General features: G+C 38.5%; 2 protein-coding genes across 4 annotated transcripts in view; one reads left to right on the top strand and one right to left on the bottom strand.

Moving 5' to 3' along the window:
- The first annotated feature begins 1,953 nt into the window (after positions 1-1,953).
- On the top strand, positions 1,954-8,598 carry ifnphi1 (interferon phi 1). The gene is made up of 5 exons (XM_033645367.2): positions 1,954-2,136; positions 5,521-5,595; positions 5,802-5,954; positions 6,495-6,572; positions 8,384-8,598. The coding sequence occupies exons 1-5, from the start codon at positions 2,014-2,016 to the stop codon at positions 8,504-8,506; spliced, it is 552 nt and encodes a 183-aa protein (XP_033501258.1). The 5' UTR covers positions 1,954-2,013; the 3' UTR covers positions 8,507-8,598.
- Positions 8,599-10,509: 1,911 nt separating this feature from the next.
- Positions 10,510-16,018, bottom strand: part of abi3a (ABI family, member 3a) — a 50,874-nt gene continuing 45,365 nt past the window's right edge. The window contains exons 12-14 of one of the 3 annotated variants that reach the window (XM_078161721.1): positions 15,482-15,619; positions 15,050-15,178; positions 10,510-11,931 (exon numbers count right to left, since the gene is read on the bottom strand). In XM_078161721.1, the coding sequence (XP_078017847.1) occupies positions 11,768-11,931; positions 15,050-15,178; positions 15,482-15,619 (431 nt within the window). In that variant the 3' untranslated portion in view covers positions 10,510-11,767. Of the gene's footprint in view, positions 11,963-15,049; positions 15,179-15,481; positions 15,620-16,018 lie in introns of all 3 variants that reach the window. The other 2 variants (XM_078161722.1, XM_078161723.1) reach the window with 2 other exon arrangements.

Here is a 16,018-nt window from a genome sequence, read left to right as displayed (position 1 = left end):
GCTGGCCAATCACAGTGTCCCTATTCACTAACTTTATATTTTTTTATCAATATTTAGAAAGAAATTCAACATTTTTTATATAACGAACCATTTTATTAAAATTAATGTGTAAATAACGGTGTTTTTATTTATTTTTACAAAGTTTCATGAGCTTGTCACTAATGTATTTTATCATGTTATTTTTGTTTAATGAGCTTCTGATGAAACAGTTTAAATAAGGACAGAGTTCACTCTGAAACTTAATCCATATTAATCTATAAATAAAATCTTCAATGGTACTAAAATGGTTCCAAAAGTCTTAAAAATGTTCAGACATTGAACATTTTTAATAATTTAAAGAATTTGGCATCACACATATCAGGACAGAGAAACCAACGACACTCCTTTACATTTACAACATCCAATCAAATCAAAACGATAATCCCTGACCCTCCCTGAGTGACCGGAGGATAATCCCTGACCCTCCCTGAGTGACCACAGGATAATCCCTGACCCTCCCTGAGTGACCACAGGATAATCCGTGACCCTCCCTGAGTGACCGGAGGATAATCCCTGACCCTCCCTGAGTGACTGGAGGATAATCCCTGACCCTCCCTGAGTGACTGGAGGATAATCCCTGACCTTCCCTGAGTGACCAGAGGATAATCCCTAAGTGACTAGAGGATAATCCCTAAGTGACTAGAGGATAATCCCTGACCCTCCCTGAGTGACTTCTGTCTCCAGCAGCTTCTTATTGATTCACTGATGATCATTTGTTTTTATTCCTCTGTTGTGATAAATGTTCATCCTGATGATCAATAAAGTTTAATTTGATGTGACATCACATTCACTTTCTGATTGTTGTTACCTCATGAATGACATCACCAGGTATGACATCACAGCGTTGCATCAGCAGCATCAATTTCCTTGTCACCAGAAAGTAAAACCGATGGTGACGTAATCTCTGAGCCAAACTCCAGAGAAGCAGGATGGACGGATGTGACGGTGCCTTCAAAATAAGAGCGAGACATTACTAACATCAGACAGGAGAGCTGACGGTGTTCCTGTTTCACGTCTCCGACATGTTTGAATTAAACTCAGTCTCCACTTCCTGTCAGAGTCTCCACTTCCTGTCCGCTCAGTGATGAAAACTCACATCTGTTCTGTGATAGAGGGAAAGAGAGGACGTTTCCGGTTTTATTTTGAAAGGGTGTGTACTACCTGTGTGTGATCTGTGCGAGCCGGTTTGGAAAATGAAAGTGAAGGGACTTCTCCATCCTCAGAGAAAACTTCCCTCGTCAGCTCACACAGGACAACACGACCTCATTTATATTCAACATTAATAAACATAACATTAATAAGATTCTTTAGCTTTAGCTTTAAATTATTATTATTTAATGTTATTGTTAATTATCTGCAATATGTTATCTGTTCATCTTCTGAACGTCTTCACTGATACCAGATTTAAAATTATGAAATTAAATCAAATTAGATATTTAATAATTTTATGTCTCTGAAGGAACAAAGAACATTTACTGTGGAATTGAACTCAAGAACAACCTGATGTGCTTTGTTGTCCAAGTGTCTTTTTGTTTGTTTGTTTGTTTGTTTGTTTTGTTTGTTGTTGTTTTTAACCGTACATGTTGATTCAGAGGTGTCACAGGTCCAAGAATAAAACATTATAATAATTTAACATTAATAAATGAGCTGTTTTAAATCCTGTGAACTTTCAGTTTGGATACTTTGAGAATGTTTCACTAACAAAACTTTTAATGAAACTTTTAATCAAACATGTAAATGTAACATGTTACTGTGTGTATGCGTGTGTGTGTTTGTGTGTGTGTGTGTGTGTGTGTGTGTGGAAAGGGAGAGTGAAAAGAAAGATAGAAAGTGGGAAATTCTGTCAGTCTTTCACTCTGTGTGTTTAAATGCAGCATGTTGTATGCACTGAGACACAAACATTCCACCGGCAGCGTCTGCCTCTTCATTGTATCCTTCATTATCTTCATCATCATTGTCTTCATCGTCTTCATCATGACCAGCTGGACCGTCCTGCTCGTCGTCCTCTGCAGCTCCCTGACCCCTGTCCTCGGCTGTGATTGGCTCCGCCACTACGGTCACCTGAGCAACATGTCTCTGCACCTGCTCCATCAAATGGTGAGTACAACTGACACAAGGACCCTTGAGGAGCTTCCAGGGTCCTTGAAGAGATTCTAGGAGTCATATACATATGTAGTGTATTCTTTGATATACGTTTTTAAATACTACCAGCCACTTTATTAGGTACACCTGTTCAACTGCTCATCAACACAGATATCTAATCAGCCAATCAGGTGTCAGCAGCTCATTAACATTTAGTTATGTAGACATGGTGAAGACGAGCTGCTGAAGTTCAAACGGAGCATCAGAATGATGAACACCGGAGGCACTGGGAGCACTGGGAGCACTGGGAGCTGTGACCCCAAGACTGGGAAAGTGGCTCCATCAGATTCAGGTCCAACATCTGAGATCTGTCCAGGAGAACAGCTGAGATACTGAACCCTGAGGCCTAGTCCACACGGGTCCATGTCACTGTTCCGACATGTGATTATTACTGTATTTGTGTACCACAGAGGATCAGCAAGCGCAACAAAAGTAGGCTACTGGTCGAGATACAAGTGTCATAGAGAGAAGAGAATGAAACACCATAACCTCCTGTTATTAACTCTGGGGTCGTCGTTGTGTGGGGAGCTCTCCGCGGTGCTGAACGGCTCCCGGCGGGCGTATTTCTGCCTTGATGGTGCGCCGTGACTGGCTCTGGGTCAGCTGGGAAAGGCTTGAGGCGAAGCAGGCTCACAGCTTATGTTTGTCACTTTCTTTTTCATTTTAACCCACACCATGATCTTTTCCTAACCCTAACCCTAACCAAGTGGTTTAATATGGTCGGACCAATGGGTTTAATATAGTCGGAACAATGGGTTTAATATGGTCGGACCAATGGGTTTAATATAGTCGGAACAATGGGTTTAATATGGTCGGAACAATGGGTTTAATATAGTCGGAACAATGGGTTTAATATGGTCGGACCAATGGGTTTAATATGGTCGGAACAATGGGTTTAATATGGTCGGAGCAATGGGTTTAATATAGTCGGAACAATGGGTTTAATATGGTCGGAACAATGGGTTTAATATGGTCGGAACAATGGGTTTAATATAGTCGGAACAATGGGTTTAATATAGTCGGAACAATGGGTTTAATATGGTCGGAACAATGGGTTTAATATGGTCGGAACAATGGGTTTAATATAGTCGGAACAATGGGTTTAATATAGTCGGAACAATGGGTTTAATATGGTCGGAACAATGGGTTTAATATGGTCGGAACAATGGGTTTAATATAGTCGGAACAATGGGTTTAATATAGTCGGAACAATGGGTTTAATATAGTCGGAACAATGGGTTTAATATGGTCGGAACAATGGGTTTAATATAGTCGGAACAATGGGTTTAATATAGTCGGAACAATGGGTTTAATATGGTCGGAACAATGGGTTTAATATGGTCGGAACAATGGGTTTAATATAGTCGGAACAATGGGTTTAATATGGTCGGAACAATGGGTTTAATATAGTCGGATCAATGGGTTTAATATAGTCGGAACAATGGGTTTAATATAGTCGGAACAATGGGTTTAATATGGTCGGACCAATGGGTTTAATATGGTCGGACCAATGGGTTTAATATGGTCGGATCAATGGGTTTAATATGGTCGGAACAATGGGTTCAATATGGTCGGAACAATGGGTTTAATATGGTCGGAACAATGGGTTCAATATGGTCGGACCAATGGGTTTAATATGGTCGGAACAATGGGTTTAATATAGTCGGAACAATGGGTTTAATATGGTCGGACCAATGGGTTTAATATAGTCGGAACAATGGGTTTAATATAGTCGGAACAATGGGTTTAATATGGTCGGAACAATGGGTTTAATATGGTCGGAACAATGGGTTTAATATGGTCGGAACAATGGGTTTAATATGGTCGGACCAATGGGTTTAATATAGTCGGAACAATGGGTTTAATATAGTCGGACCAATGGGTTTAATATGGTCGGACCAATGGGATGTCGGACCAATGGACAGTTCCCGTCCACACAGACCCGTGTACTTCTGACACCGTGGATCATTCTATGTGATTTGGCTGTTTGGCCACACGCAACCGTGTTTCTTTGAAACCAGAGTCCAGGGTGAAGTTTTTGGAAGACTCCGGTGCCAGCAGGATAACTGCAGTATTTTATTACCTGTCGCCCTTGTTTGACGTCAGAGTGACGGTAAATAGCTCTTTTCTAAAAGTTTACTAACTACTAAAATCCCACATTCTGTGTTAAATACATGTCTTAATTATATTTACAATGAAGCTTGATCCTGCACTCTGCACTTAGCCCGTATGTGAATGTTTACCATTGCTATGGCAACAAGTGACAGCTGACGTTAGCGTCAGTTAGCTTAGCTCAATAACCCAAACAATAACCCATAAAAATATAATTCAACATATTTAAATAAAATCAACAGCAGCTACCAGCAGTTACAGTCCTTACAGCCTTAGCTAATGTGTTGTCACAGGTCAGAGTGTCAAGAGTAAAGTAATAACAGCTTAAATCCCTGAGGAACTACGGTAGCATTAGTGACAGTTGCATCCACTCGTATGCAGTTACCTTAAGTTACAGAAGCACAATACAAACTATATAAACAAGATATCTATTAAGGGTACACCACTGATAATATCTGAAGGTGCTTGGGTGACATTTACCCACCTGACAGAATAAATGAAAACATTTTGCTGGTCTTCAGTAGCTTAACTTGAGGTGTAACTGCCAACTGAAGAACCAACCGTTTACATACCCAGAGTTGCTCTCGTGCATTTACTCAAATCAGTTATGCTTTATTTATGGATATCCAGCTGCTCGACCCAACGACCAGTGAAGGAGGCTGCTCCTGTTGCTAGCTCCCCCAACTACACTACCACGACAGCAGCGACGGGCCTGTTAGCGGAGGTTCTGGATCCGGCCGGGTCGCTGCTCTCGTGGTAGTGCAGTTGGTCGTTCAGGTGCCTCTGCTGTTGAATTAGGTCGCGCTACTTTTATGGATTGGGTTGTTTTTGTTTTCTGCACTTCCCTATTCCGGTATTGACTCTGACTTCTGGTTGGTTAAAATGACTTTTCTGTTAGAAGTCACATCGCCACCTACTGCTTTGGCATGTGCATCGTGTGGATATCATATTTTTTTATCACACCACTGTGGACAAATTTTTTTTGGAAACCAGAGCCCGAAATACTTCGGTTTCAGGAGTACACGGGTCCGTGTGGACTAGACTCAGACTGCCGGGACTCTGGTACAGGACCTGACACAGCACAGTGTGATCAAACACATCAGGTGTTATTAATAAGGTTTCTTACTCTAATGATGAACGATATTTATGACGGACATGTTTCAGTTCAGATGTTTTATGATGAAAAAAATAATGTTTCCAACATGTGGATGTCTGTTTGTGTTTCAGGGCGGTCAGCTGACCGAACAGGACTGTCCAGTTCCCTTTCCAAGCAAATTCTACGATCGCATACGGAATGCCACGGTAATCAATGTCTGTCTGTCTGTGTGTCTGTCTGTCTGTCTGTCAGACACTGTAACTTCTGTCAGTGATGACGCCCACACTGTCTTCATTATTATTCTTCAGGACACATTTACTCACAAACATGTAAACAGCTGTGTTGATGACATCAGCTCTGTCAGCCAATCAGAGGGCTACACTTCACACCTGTGTCCTCTGTCTGTCCCCAGGTGATGTCCCAGCTGGTTTTCATCAGAGACAGTCTGGAGCTGATTGCAGGTCTCTATCTCCATGACAACCGCTCCTCCGTTGGCTGGGACACAGACAAGACAGAACGCTTCCTGATGACCATTCACAGACAGGCGGACGGACTCAACAGCTGTGTAAGTAGACAGATGGACACATCAACTTTCACTTCATTTCCTTTGACATCTTTCACTTCATTTCCTTTTACATCTTCAGCGTCATTTCCTTTTACATGTTCAGCGTCATTTCCTTTGACATCTTTCACTTCATTTCCTTTTAAATCTTCCACTTCATTTCCTTTGACATCTTTCACTTCATTTCCTTTTACATCTTCAGCGTCATTTCCTTTTACATCTTCCACTTCATTTCCTTTGACATCTTTCACTTCATTTCCTTTTACATCTTCCACTTCATTTCCTTTGACATCTTTCACTTCATTTGCTTTTACATCTTCAGCGTCATTTCCTTTTACATCTTCCACTTCATTTCCTTTTACATCTTCAGCGTAATTTCCTTTTACATCTTCCACTTCATTTCCTTTTACATCTTCCACTTTATTTCCTTTTACATCTTCCACTTCATTTCCTTTGATATGTTCAGCTTCATTTCCTTTTATTTTACTTAAGGTTTTACCACTGAACACAGACAGATAATCAGACTTGTGTTTTTGTCTTCAGGTGTTGACCAACAGACGAGCAGACAGCAGGCTGAGGAAATACTACAGGAGGCTGGAGACCCGAACTCTGTACAACACTGTAAGTACAAGTACTGTAGTTCTGATTGTAGTCCTGACTGTAGTGCTGACTGTAGTACTGACTGTAGTGCTGACTGTAGTACTGACTGTAGTACTGACTGTAGTGCTGACTGTAGTACTGACTGTAGTGCTGACTGTAGTACTGACTGTAGTGTTGACTGTAGTTCTGACTGTAGTTCTGACTGTAGTACTGACTGTAGTGCTGACAGTAGTACTGACTGTAGTGTTGACTGTAGTTCTGACTGTAGTACTGACTGTAGTGCTGACTGTAGTGCTGACTGTAGTTCTGACTGTAGTACTGACTGTAGTGCTGACTGTAGTGCTGACAGTAGTACTGACTGTAGTGTTGACTGTAGTTCTGACTGTAGTACTGACTGTAGTACTGACAGTAGTACTGACTGTAGTGCTGACTGTAGTACTGACTGTAGTGCTGACTGTAGTGCTGACAGTAGTACTGACTGTAGTGCTGACTGTAGTGCTGACAGTAGTACTGACTGTAGTGTTGACTGTAGTTCTGACTGTAGTGCTGACTGTAGTACTGACTGTAGTGTTGACTGTCATTCTGACTGTAGTTCTGACTGTAGTACTGACTATAGTTCTGGCTGTAGTACTGACTGTAGTTTTGACTGTAGTTCTGACTGTAGTGCTGACTATAGTACTGACTGTAGTTTTGACTGTAGTTCTGACTGTAGTGCTGACTGTAGTACTGACTGTAGTTCTGACTGTAGTACTGACTGTAGTGTGGACTGTAGTTCTGACTGTAGTGTTGACTGTAGTACTGACTGTAGTGCTGACTGTAGTTCTGACTGTAGTACTGACTGTAGTTTTGACTGTAGTTCTGACTGTAGTGCTGACTGTAGTACTGACTGTCATTCTGACTGTAGTTCTGACTGTAGTGCTGACTGTAGTACTGACTGTAGTTTTGACTGTAGTGCTGACTGTAGTACTGACTGTAGTGTTGACTGTCATTCTGACTGTAGTTCTGACTGTAGTACTGACTGTAGTTCTGACTGTAGTACTGACTGTAGTGTTGACTGTAGTACTGACTGTAGTTCTGACTGTAGTACTGACTGTAGTGTTGACTGTAGTACTGACTGTAGTGTTGACTGTAAATCTGACTGTAGTTCTGACTGTAGTTCTGACTGTAGTACTGACTGTAGTGTTGACTGTAGTACTGACTGTAGTGTTGACTGTAAATCTGACTGTAGTTCTGACTGTAGTACTGACTGTAGTGTTGACTGTAGTACTGACTGTAGTGTTGACTGTAAATCTGACTGTAGTTCTGACTGTAGTACTGACTGTAGTGTTGACTGTAAATCTGACTGTAGTTCTGACTGTAGTACTGACTGTAGTTCTGACTGTAGTACTGACTGTAGTGCTGACAGTAGTACTGACTGTAGTGTTGACTGTAAATCTGACTGTAGTTCTGACTGTAGTACTGACTGTAGTGTTGACTGTAGTACTGACTGTAGTGTTGACTGTAAATCTGACTGTAGTTCTGACTGTAGTACTGACTGTAGTGTTGACTGTCATTCTGACTGTAGTTCTGACTGTAGTACTGACTGTAGTGCTGACTGTAGTACTGACTGTAGTGTTGACTGTAAATCTGACTGTAGTTCTGACGGTAGTACTGATTATAGTTTTGACTGTAGTACTGACTGTAGTTTTGACTGTAGTACTGACTGTAGTTCTGACTGTAGTACTGACTGTAGTTTTGACTGTAGTTCTGACTGTAGTGCTGACTGTAGTACTGACTGTCATTCTGACTGTAGTTCTGACTGTAGTGCTGACTGTAGTTCTGTGTGTTTACAGGGTGGTAGTGCTGTGTCCTGGGAGCTGATCAGGAAGGAGAGCAGACGACACCTCCATCAGTTGGACGTGTTGGTGGCGTGCATCAGAGCTGCAGTTGCCAGCGGGAGGCGCTGTACGACTTAGCACTGACACCACTGCGTAACCTCCAGCGACACGTGTTGTGTTCTGCCATCAGGACGTTGTTTTTCTCTGTGAGAGACGACTCTTAGCTTTTATTGACATTCTATTTATTTACTTATTTATTTATTTATTTATTGATCATGTTGTTGTTAAATTATTTATTTTGTATTTACAGACTCTGAATCTGATTGTACTTGAAAACTTTTTTATAACTGACAATAAAAATATTTATGCACCTCATCTTTGAAGTGTTGGATGTTTGTGAAGAACACGCAAAAAAATGTGCCAGAGGTTTGGCAAGTGTGGCGAGCATGGCGCAGGTGGCACGGGTGGCGAGCATTCCCCCACAGTGCGGCTGTCGATGGATGACAGTTAGTTAGTTAGTCTTGAGTGTTTCTGTGTCGGTCTGTAGTTTGATGCTGCTGCTATCTAGTTTTCTGCACTGTGCACCACCAGGGTCTGGTGGGAGCTACCTAGCGTTAACAGTATTGCTTTTTTTGGCCATTACCACTAACAATGTTGTGCCAACCCAACAGCGTTGCCATGGAAACACTGTACCCACCCTCGGGTGTCACCCCAGGTCGCCCCGGTGAGTAAGCGGCTCACCTCTGAGCTGTGAATCTATGACTGTTAGCACAGTTAACAGTGTTAGCACAGCTAGTGGGGCTAACATAGTAAGCAATGCTAACAGGGGTTTGTAATTAAAAATTAAGCTGCTGACTCACTGAGGTGAGCTGGGTGGGCACAATGTTTCCATGGCAACACCATGTGCCACTGGGACAGCATAACCAGCTGTAACTACCAAATGAGCTAGCTAACGTTAGCTCCTTCCCACTGGCCAGAATGTTTCCACATGCTAACGTAGCTAGCCAGCAGTCTGTCAGCAGAGCTGACAGGAAATAAAATAAAAGGCTGAACAAATTGCACTTTGAAATGCAGTGCTAAAGCTAACGGAGTCAGTGCAGCTCAGACTAAAAGAAAAGGCCTGTTGGGTTTAAGTTAATTTCAGTTAATGAGAGTCGGCCTGAGTGAACCCAAACTGACGTCTGTTCTCTGGAAGTGTTCATGTTACATGATGCGCTGACCTCATCGGTTCCCGCAGTGCTGATATTGACCAACACGTCACACTGACTCTCAGGTGGGACACACCTGTACCTGCTTGATGGGGTCATCCCTATGTTGACCGGGTTCTATGTTCCCCACTCAACCAAAAAGGGTTCTATGTTTCCCGCTTGGTTGAGCAGGAAACATAGAACCCGGGAAACATAGATACGCTCCCGCTTGATGCTGTGTGGGCACCACCAACAAAGAAGACCTGTTTCAGGAAAATAAAATGATGACTGTTTTTGTTTAAGAAAAACCCAGAAAGTTCAAAGACCAAAGAGTAGACAGGCCAACATCAGTCAAACCTTGTGTTCTCTGCAGGGCCGGTATGAAAAATATGTCATCAATCATTTGGATCAGTTACACACTGTCCTGTGTGTGTCCGTACAACATCTCATGGAACTGTAGTTTTATTTCTGAACATATCCAACCCTTCTCGCCTCAGAAGTTTTTTTAGGGGCTGAAAATGACAAAATTCAAGGAAGAAAAATCCACACAGTTCTCAAAATGTAGCCAAATAATTTACAGAACTTCTCAAATAGTCAGATAGCAAACTGACATGTGTGAGGGCGCAGCTGTAAAATGACGTCATAAAGGAAACAGTCAAACAATTCAGTATCTGACCAAATGTCTCCCCTTCTGTTCATGAGAAATGACATTAACGCATGATGATGTCACAGTCAAGCTGACCTTTGACCTTCATCATTTTATCCTGTTAAACATTTGTGTCAAGTTTTGTCAGAATTAGTGAATGAATTTCTTCAGTCATGTGAGGTCACACTGACCTTTGACCACTTAATTCTGATCAGATGATTCTCAGAAATGAGGAAATAACTGAAATAAATCAGCAGCGGTGAGTGAATGAATTAATGAATGAGTGAGAAATAAAAAAATGAACAACATTAAATCTGAAACATTTATTTATTGAACATCTGAATAAAGACATTACATTTGAATAATTCACGTTAAATGATAATTACTGACAGTCAGAGCTCTGCCTCTGTGGTTATTGATTATAAACAATAAGATATGAGGTCATTAATGATCAGTTTGAATCATCAGCCTGTAGTTTGTGTCTGTGGCCTGCAGGGGGCAGCAACACTGAGGTCTTAAACAAATATACTGGACGTTCTGTTAATACTTCGTTCTGACAATCAAACAAAAAATTTTAACCTCTAAATTTAATATTTACAGCTGCAGAATCAGTGTCTTAAACACAAGACGGAAGATAAACAGTAAAAAGATTTTTTTAAAATAACTGATAAAAACTTCATTTCTGTCTTCTTAAAATAAACTTGTTTAACATTTTAATAACTGGTTTACACACACATCTGACCTTATTGTTGAATTAAAGTAACAAGCTGTAACTTCTCAGCTTCTTCACTTTTCACATTGTTTTTTGTTTGTTCTTTTTAGATAATGCATTTCTACAAACAAATAAAGTTCCATTTAAACAATAAAATAATCAGTTAATCAATATTAAAATATGTGCAGCTTTCTGGCCAAACTAATATTCTAACTGGTGTAATGACTGAATCTACAGTAAACTGGCATTAAAACTGCAGCTAACCATGATTTTTATCACCCAATAATCAGCTGAGTTTTGTTTATATGATGTCATAAGATCATAATAAATGACATCCACGGGAAACTACTAAAACTTTACGTTATTTATATTTCAGAAGATGAGACCAGTGATTTTTTCGGCATTTTAGTAAAAAAATGACTTAAAGGATTAATGGATTTATGAAATGGGTTGAAAATAAATTTTCTGTTTGATGAATCGACTCACTGTTTCAGCTATGATGAGATTTACAGAAAGTTCAATAATCAATCAGATGAATTGATCTGGAGTCAAAATGCAGTAACTGTTTGTAACAATGTCATTTATTAGTTTCTTTACTCTGCATGTTTATATTTGTTTGATTACTGATTGTTGCTGTATCATTGTTGAATATAACGTTTCCTGTAGAAACACTGTGACTGAGGTTTGGTTTGTTCTTTAACTCTTTACTGTCGTTTAAACTCAGATGTGTAGTTACCATAGTCCTCCTCTGTGGGGCAGCAGAGAGGACGATCGTTCATTAACATTGACTGTAAAATCTCCCTGGCAACAGTTATCCAAACAAGAAAATAGAAGGATGGGGGCGGGGCTTCAGTCTAACCACATGATTGGACATAGTTTTCAGGGAAGAAGCCCTCGTTGCCATTAAGAACCCCCTCACACCAGCCGTCGTCATGGCGGTGAGTCATGTAGATGATGTCGCCCTCAGCGAATGACAGGTCGTCAGGTTTGGAGGCCTCATAGTTGTACAGTGCCTCCACTGGACACACAGGAGAACTGCAGTCATATATCTGTTTATAAAGTTCAATACATTCATATAACTGTAATATCTGTATCTATATCTGTGATATCTGTATATGTTTATATAACTGTAATATCTGTATCTATACCTGTGATATCTGTATATGTTTATATCACTGTAATATCTGTATCTATACCTGTGATATCTGTATATGTTTATATAACTGTAATATCTGTATCTATATCTGTGATATCTGTATGTTTATATAACTGTAATATCTGTATCTATACCTGTGATATCTGTATATGTTTATATAACTGTAATATCTGTATCTATATCTGTGATATCTGTATGTTTATATAACTGTAATATCTGTATCTATATCTGTGATATCTGTATGTTTATATAACTGTAATATCTGTATCTATATCTGTGATATCTGTATATGTTTATATAACTGTAATATCTGTATCTATATCTGTGATATCTGTATGTTTATATCACTGTAATATCTGTATCTATACCTGTGATATCTGTATATGTTTATATCACTGTAATATCTGTATCTATACCTGTGATATCTGTATATGTTTATATCACTGTAATATCTGTATCTATACCTGTGATATCTGTATATGTTTATATAACTGTAATATCTGTATCTATACCTGTGATATCTGTATATGTTTATATCACTGTAATATCTGTATCTATACCTGTGATATCTGTATATGTTTATATCACTGTAATATCTGTATCTATATCTGTGATATCTGTATGTTTATATAACTGTAATATCTGTATCTATACCTGTGATATCTGTATATGTTTATATCACTGTAATATCTGTATCTATACCTGTGATATCTGTATATGTTTATATAACTGTAATATCTGTATCTATATCTGTGATATCTGTATGTTTATATAACTGTAATATCTGTATCTATACCTGTGATATCTGTATATGTTTATATAACTGTAATATCTGTATCTATATCTGTGATATCTGTATGTTTATATAACTGTAATATCTGTATCTATACCTGTGATATCTGTATATGTTTATATAACTGTAATATCTGTATCTATATCTGTGATATCTGTATGTTTATATAACTGTAATATCTGTATCTATATCTGTGATATCTGTATGTTTATATAACTGTAATATCTGTATCTATATCTGTGATATCTGTATATGTTTATATAACTGTAATATCTGTATCTATATCTGTGATATCTGTATGTTTATATCACTGTAATATCTGTATCTATACCTGTGATATCTGTATATGTTTATATCACTGTAATATCTGTATCTATACCTGTGATATCTGTATATGTTTATATCACTGTAATATCTGTATCTATACCTGTGATATCTGTATATGTTTATATAACTGTAATATCTGTATCTATACCTGTGATATCTGTATATGTTTATATCACTGTAATATCTGTATCTATACCTGTGATATCTGTATATGTTTATATCACTGTAATATCTGTATCTATATCTGTGATATCTGTATGTTTATATAACTGTAATATCTGTATCTATACCTGTGATATCTGTATATGTTTATATAACTGTAATATCTGTATCTATATCTGTGATATCTGTATGTTTATATAACTGTAATATCTGTATCTATATCTGTGATATCTGTATGTTTATATAACTGTAATATCTGTATCTATATCTGTGATATCTGTATATGTTTATATAACTGTAATATCTGTATCTATATCTGTGATATCTGTATGTTTATATCACTGTAATATCTGTATCTATACCTGTGATATCTGTATATGTTTATATCACTGTAATATCTGTATCTATACCTGTGATATCTGTATATGTTTATATCACTGTAATATCTGTATCTATACCTGTGATATCTGTATATGTTTATATAACTGTAATATCTGTATCTATACCTGTGATATCTGTATATGTTTATATCTGTATCTATACCTGTGATATCTGTATATGTTTATATCACTGTAAAATCTGTATCTATACCTGTGATATCTGTATATGTTTATATCACTGTAATATCTGTATCTATACCTGTGATATCTGTATATGTTTATATCACTGTAATATCTGTATCTATACCTGTGATATCTTTATATGTTTATATCACTGTAATATCTGTATCTATACCTGTGATATCTGTATGTTTATATCACTGTAATATCTGTATCTATACCTGTGATATCTGTATATGTTTATATAACTGTAATATCTGTATCTATATCTGTGATATCTGTATATGTTTATATCACTGTAATATCTGTATCTATACCTGTGATATCTGTATATGTTTATATCACTGTAATATCTGTATCTATATCTGTGATATCTGTATATGTTTATATCACTGTAATATCTGTATCTATACCTGTGATATCTGTATATGTTTATATCACTGTAATATCTGTATCTATACCTGTGATATCTGTATATGTTTATATAACTGTAATATCTGTATCTATATCTGTGATATCTGTATATGTTTATATAACTGTAATATCTGTATGTATACCTGTGATATCTGTATGTTTATATAACTGTAATATCTGTATCTATATCTGTGATATCTGTATATGTTTATATAACTGTAATATCTGTATCTATATCTGTGATATCTGTATATGTTTATATAACTGTAATATCTGTATCTATATCTGTGATATCTGTATATGTTTATATCACTGTAATATCTGTATCTATACCTGTGACATCTGTATGTTTATATCACTGTAATATCTGTATCTATACCTGTGATATCTGTATATGTTTATATAACTGTAATATCTGTATCTATATCTGTGATATCTGTATGTTTATATCACTGTAATATCTGTATCTATACCTGTGATATCTGTATGTTTATATCACTGTAATATCTGTATCTATATCTGTGATATCTGTATATGTTTATATAACTGTAATATCTGTATCTATATCTGTGATATCTGTATATGTTTATATCACTGTAATATCTGTATCTATATCTGTGATATCTGTATGTTTATATCACTGTAATATCTGTATCTATACCTGTGATATCTGTATATGTTTATATCTGTATCTACATCTGTGATATAGCAGCAGTGGTAGTACCTTTCTCCAGGTACTGGGAGGGGGCGTTGGTGTCGTAGTCCACAGGTGGAGGGAGGGGTGGCATCAGGTCATCAAAACCAACCTCGTCGTCCAATAGGAGAGGAGGGGGCATGGCTGGGAGCTCTAGATCTGGGAGCACACAGGTTTAATGAGTGACAGCTGTGATTAGCCAATCAGGTTTGAGAAGGTCGAACTTTGACAGAATGCAGCAAAGCTGATTGGAGCTGATGGTTTCTGTGTTCAGGAACTGTGTGTGTACTCTGGTGTGTAGTACTACGACTGTACGAGTGTAACAACATGAGATGGTCATGACAATATGTAGAAACACGTTAACCATTCGTACAATAATTAGAGTTAACAGTACGTCTAAGACGAGTGCTGCTACTGTCAGTGACAGGACACTGACCAACTGTAGTATGTGTGTTTTCTTACCCAGGTGTTCAAGACGAGCAGGTAAGCAGAGTCGAGGCGAGGAAGAGGAGGAGCGAGGGAGCAGGGTGAAGGAGGAAGAGGATGAGGAGGGAGGAGGAGCATTGGGGGGAGGGTAAGGGGGAGGAGGGGGGATCATCACTGACAGACAGACAGACAGACAGACAGAGAGAATCAGTCAGTACTGACACCACCCAGAAGGAGTGATCATCTGTCGTCACAGACTATCTGTGGATCCTCGTCTCTGTTGTGTTTCCAACACACTTTAGATGAAGCCACGCCCCCTCTAGCATGACGAATGTTTATGTGTTTTTACAAACAGTTGCCGGCTGAATTTTAGTTGTTTCAGCCGTTACAGAGAAACTTCTCTGATTTTCAACCAGTTCGGTGAGCAGATGGCGTTTGGTTCCTCCTGTGCCACAACCAGACACTCTTCTGCGAATGAGCGGGGAGCTCCAGGCATTTGACTGCATTTGTCCTCGACCACACTGCGATGACACAGAGCTGGTTGAAAACTGGCAACGTTTCCCTTTAATACCC

The sequence above is a fragment of the Epinephelus lanceolatus genome, chromosome 18 (genome assembly GCF_041903045.1).
Source record: "Epinephelus lanceolatus isolate andai-2023 chromosome 18, ASM4190304v1, whole genome shotgun sequence".
In the NCBI taxonomy this organism is placed as follows: domain Eukaryota; kingdom Metazoa; phylum Chordata; class Actinopteri; order Perciformes; family Serranidae; genus Epinephelus; species Epinephelus lanceolatus.
Note: the sequence above shows the minus strand (reverse complement) of the source record. Positions and strands in the feature narration are given on the sequence as shown.

Coding starts and splice junctions, on each gene's coding strand:
- ifnphi1 (XM_033645367.2), top strand. CDS start 2,014: ATGACCAGCTGGACCGTCCTGCTCGTCGTCCTCTGCAGCTCCCTGACC. Junction 5,955..6,494: donor CGGACGGACTCAACAGCTGT/GTAAGTAGACAG, acceptor TTTTGTCTTCAG/GTGTTGACCAACAGACGAGC. Junction 6,573..8,383: donor CCCGAACTCTGTACAACACT/GTAAGTACAAGT, acceptor GTGTGTTTACAG/GGTGGTAGTGCTGTGTCCTG.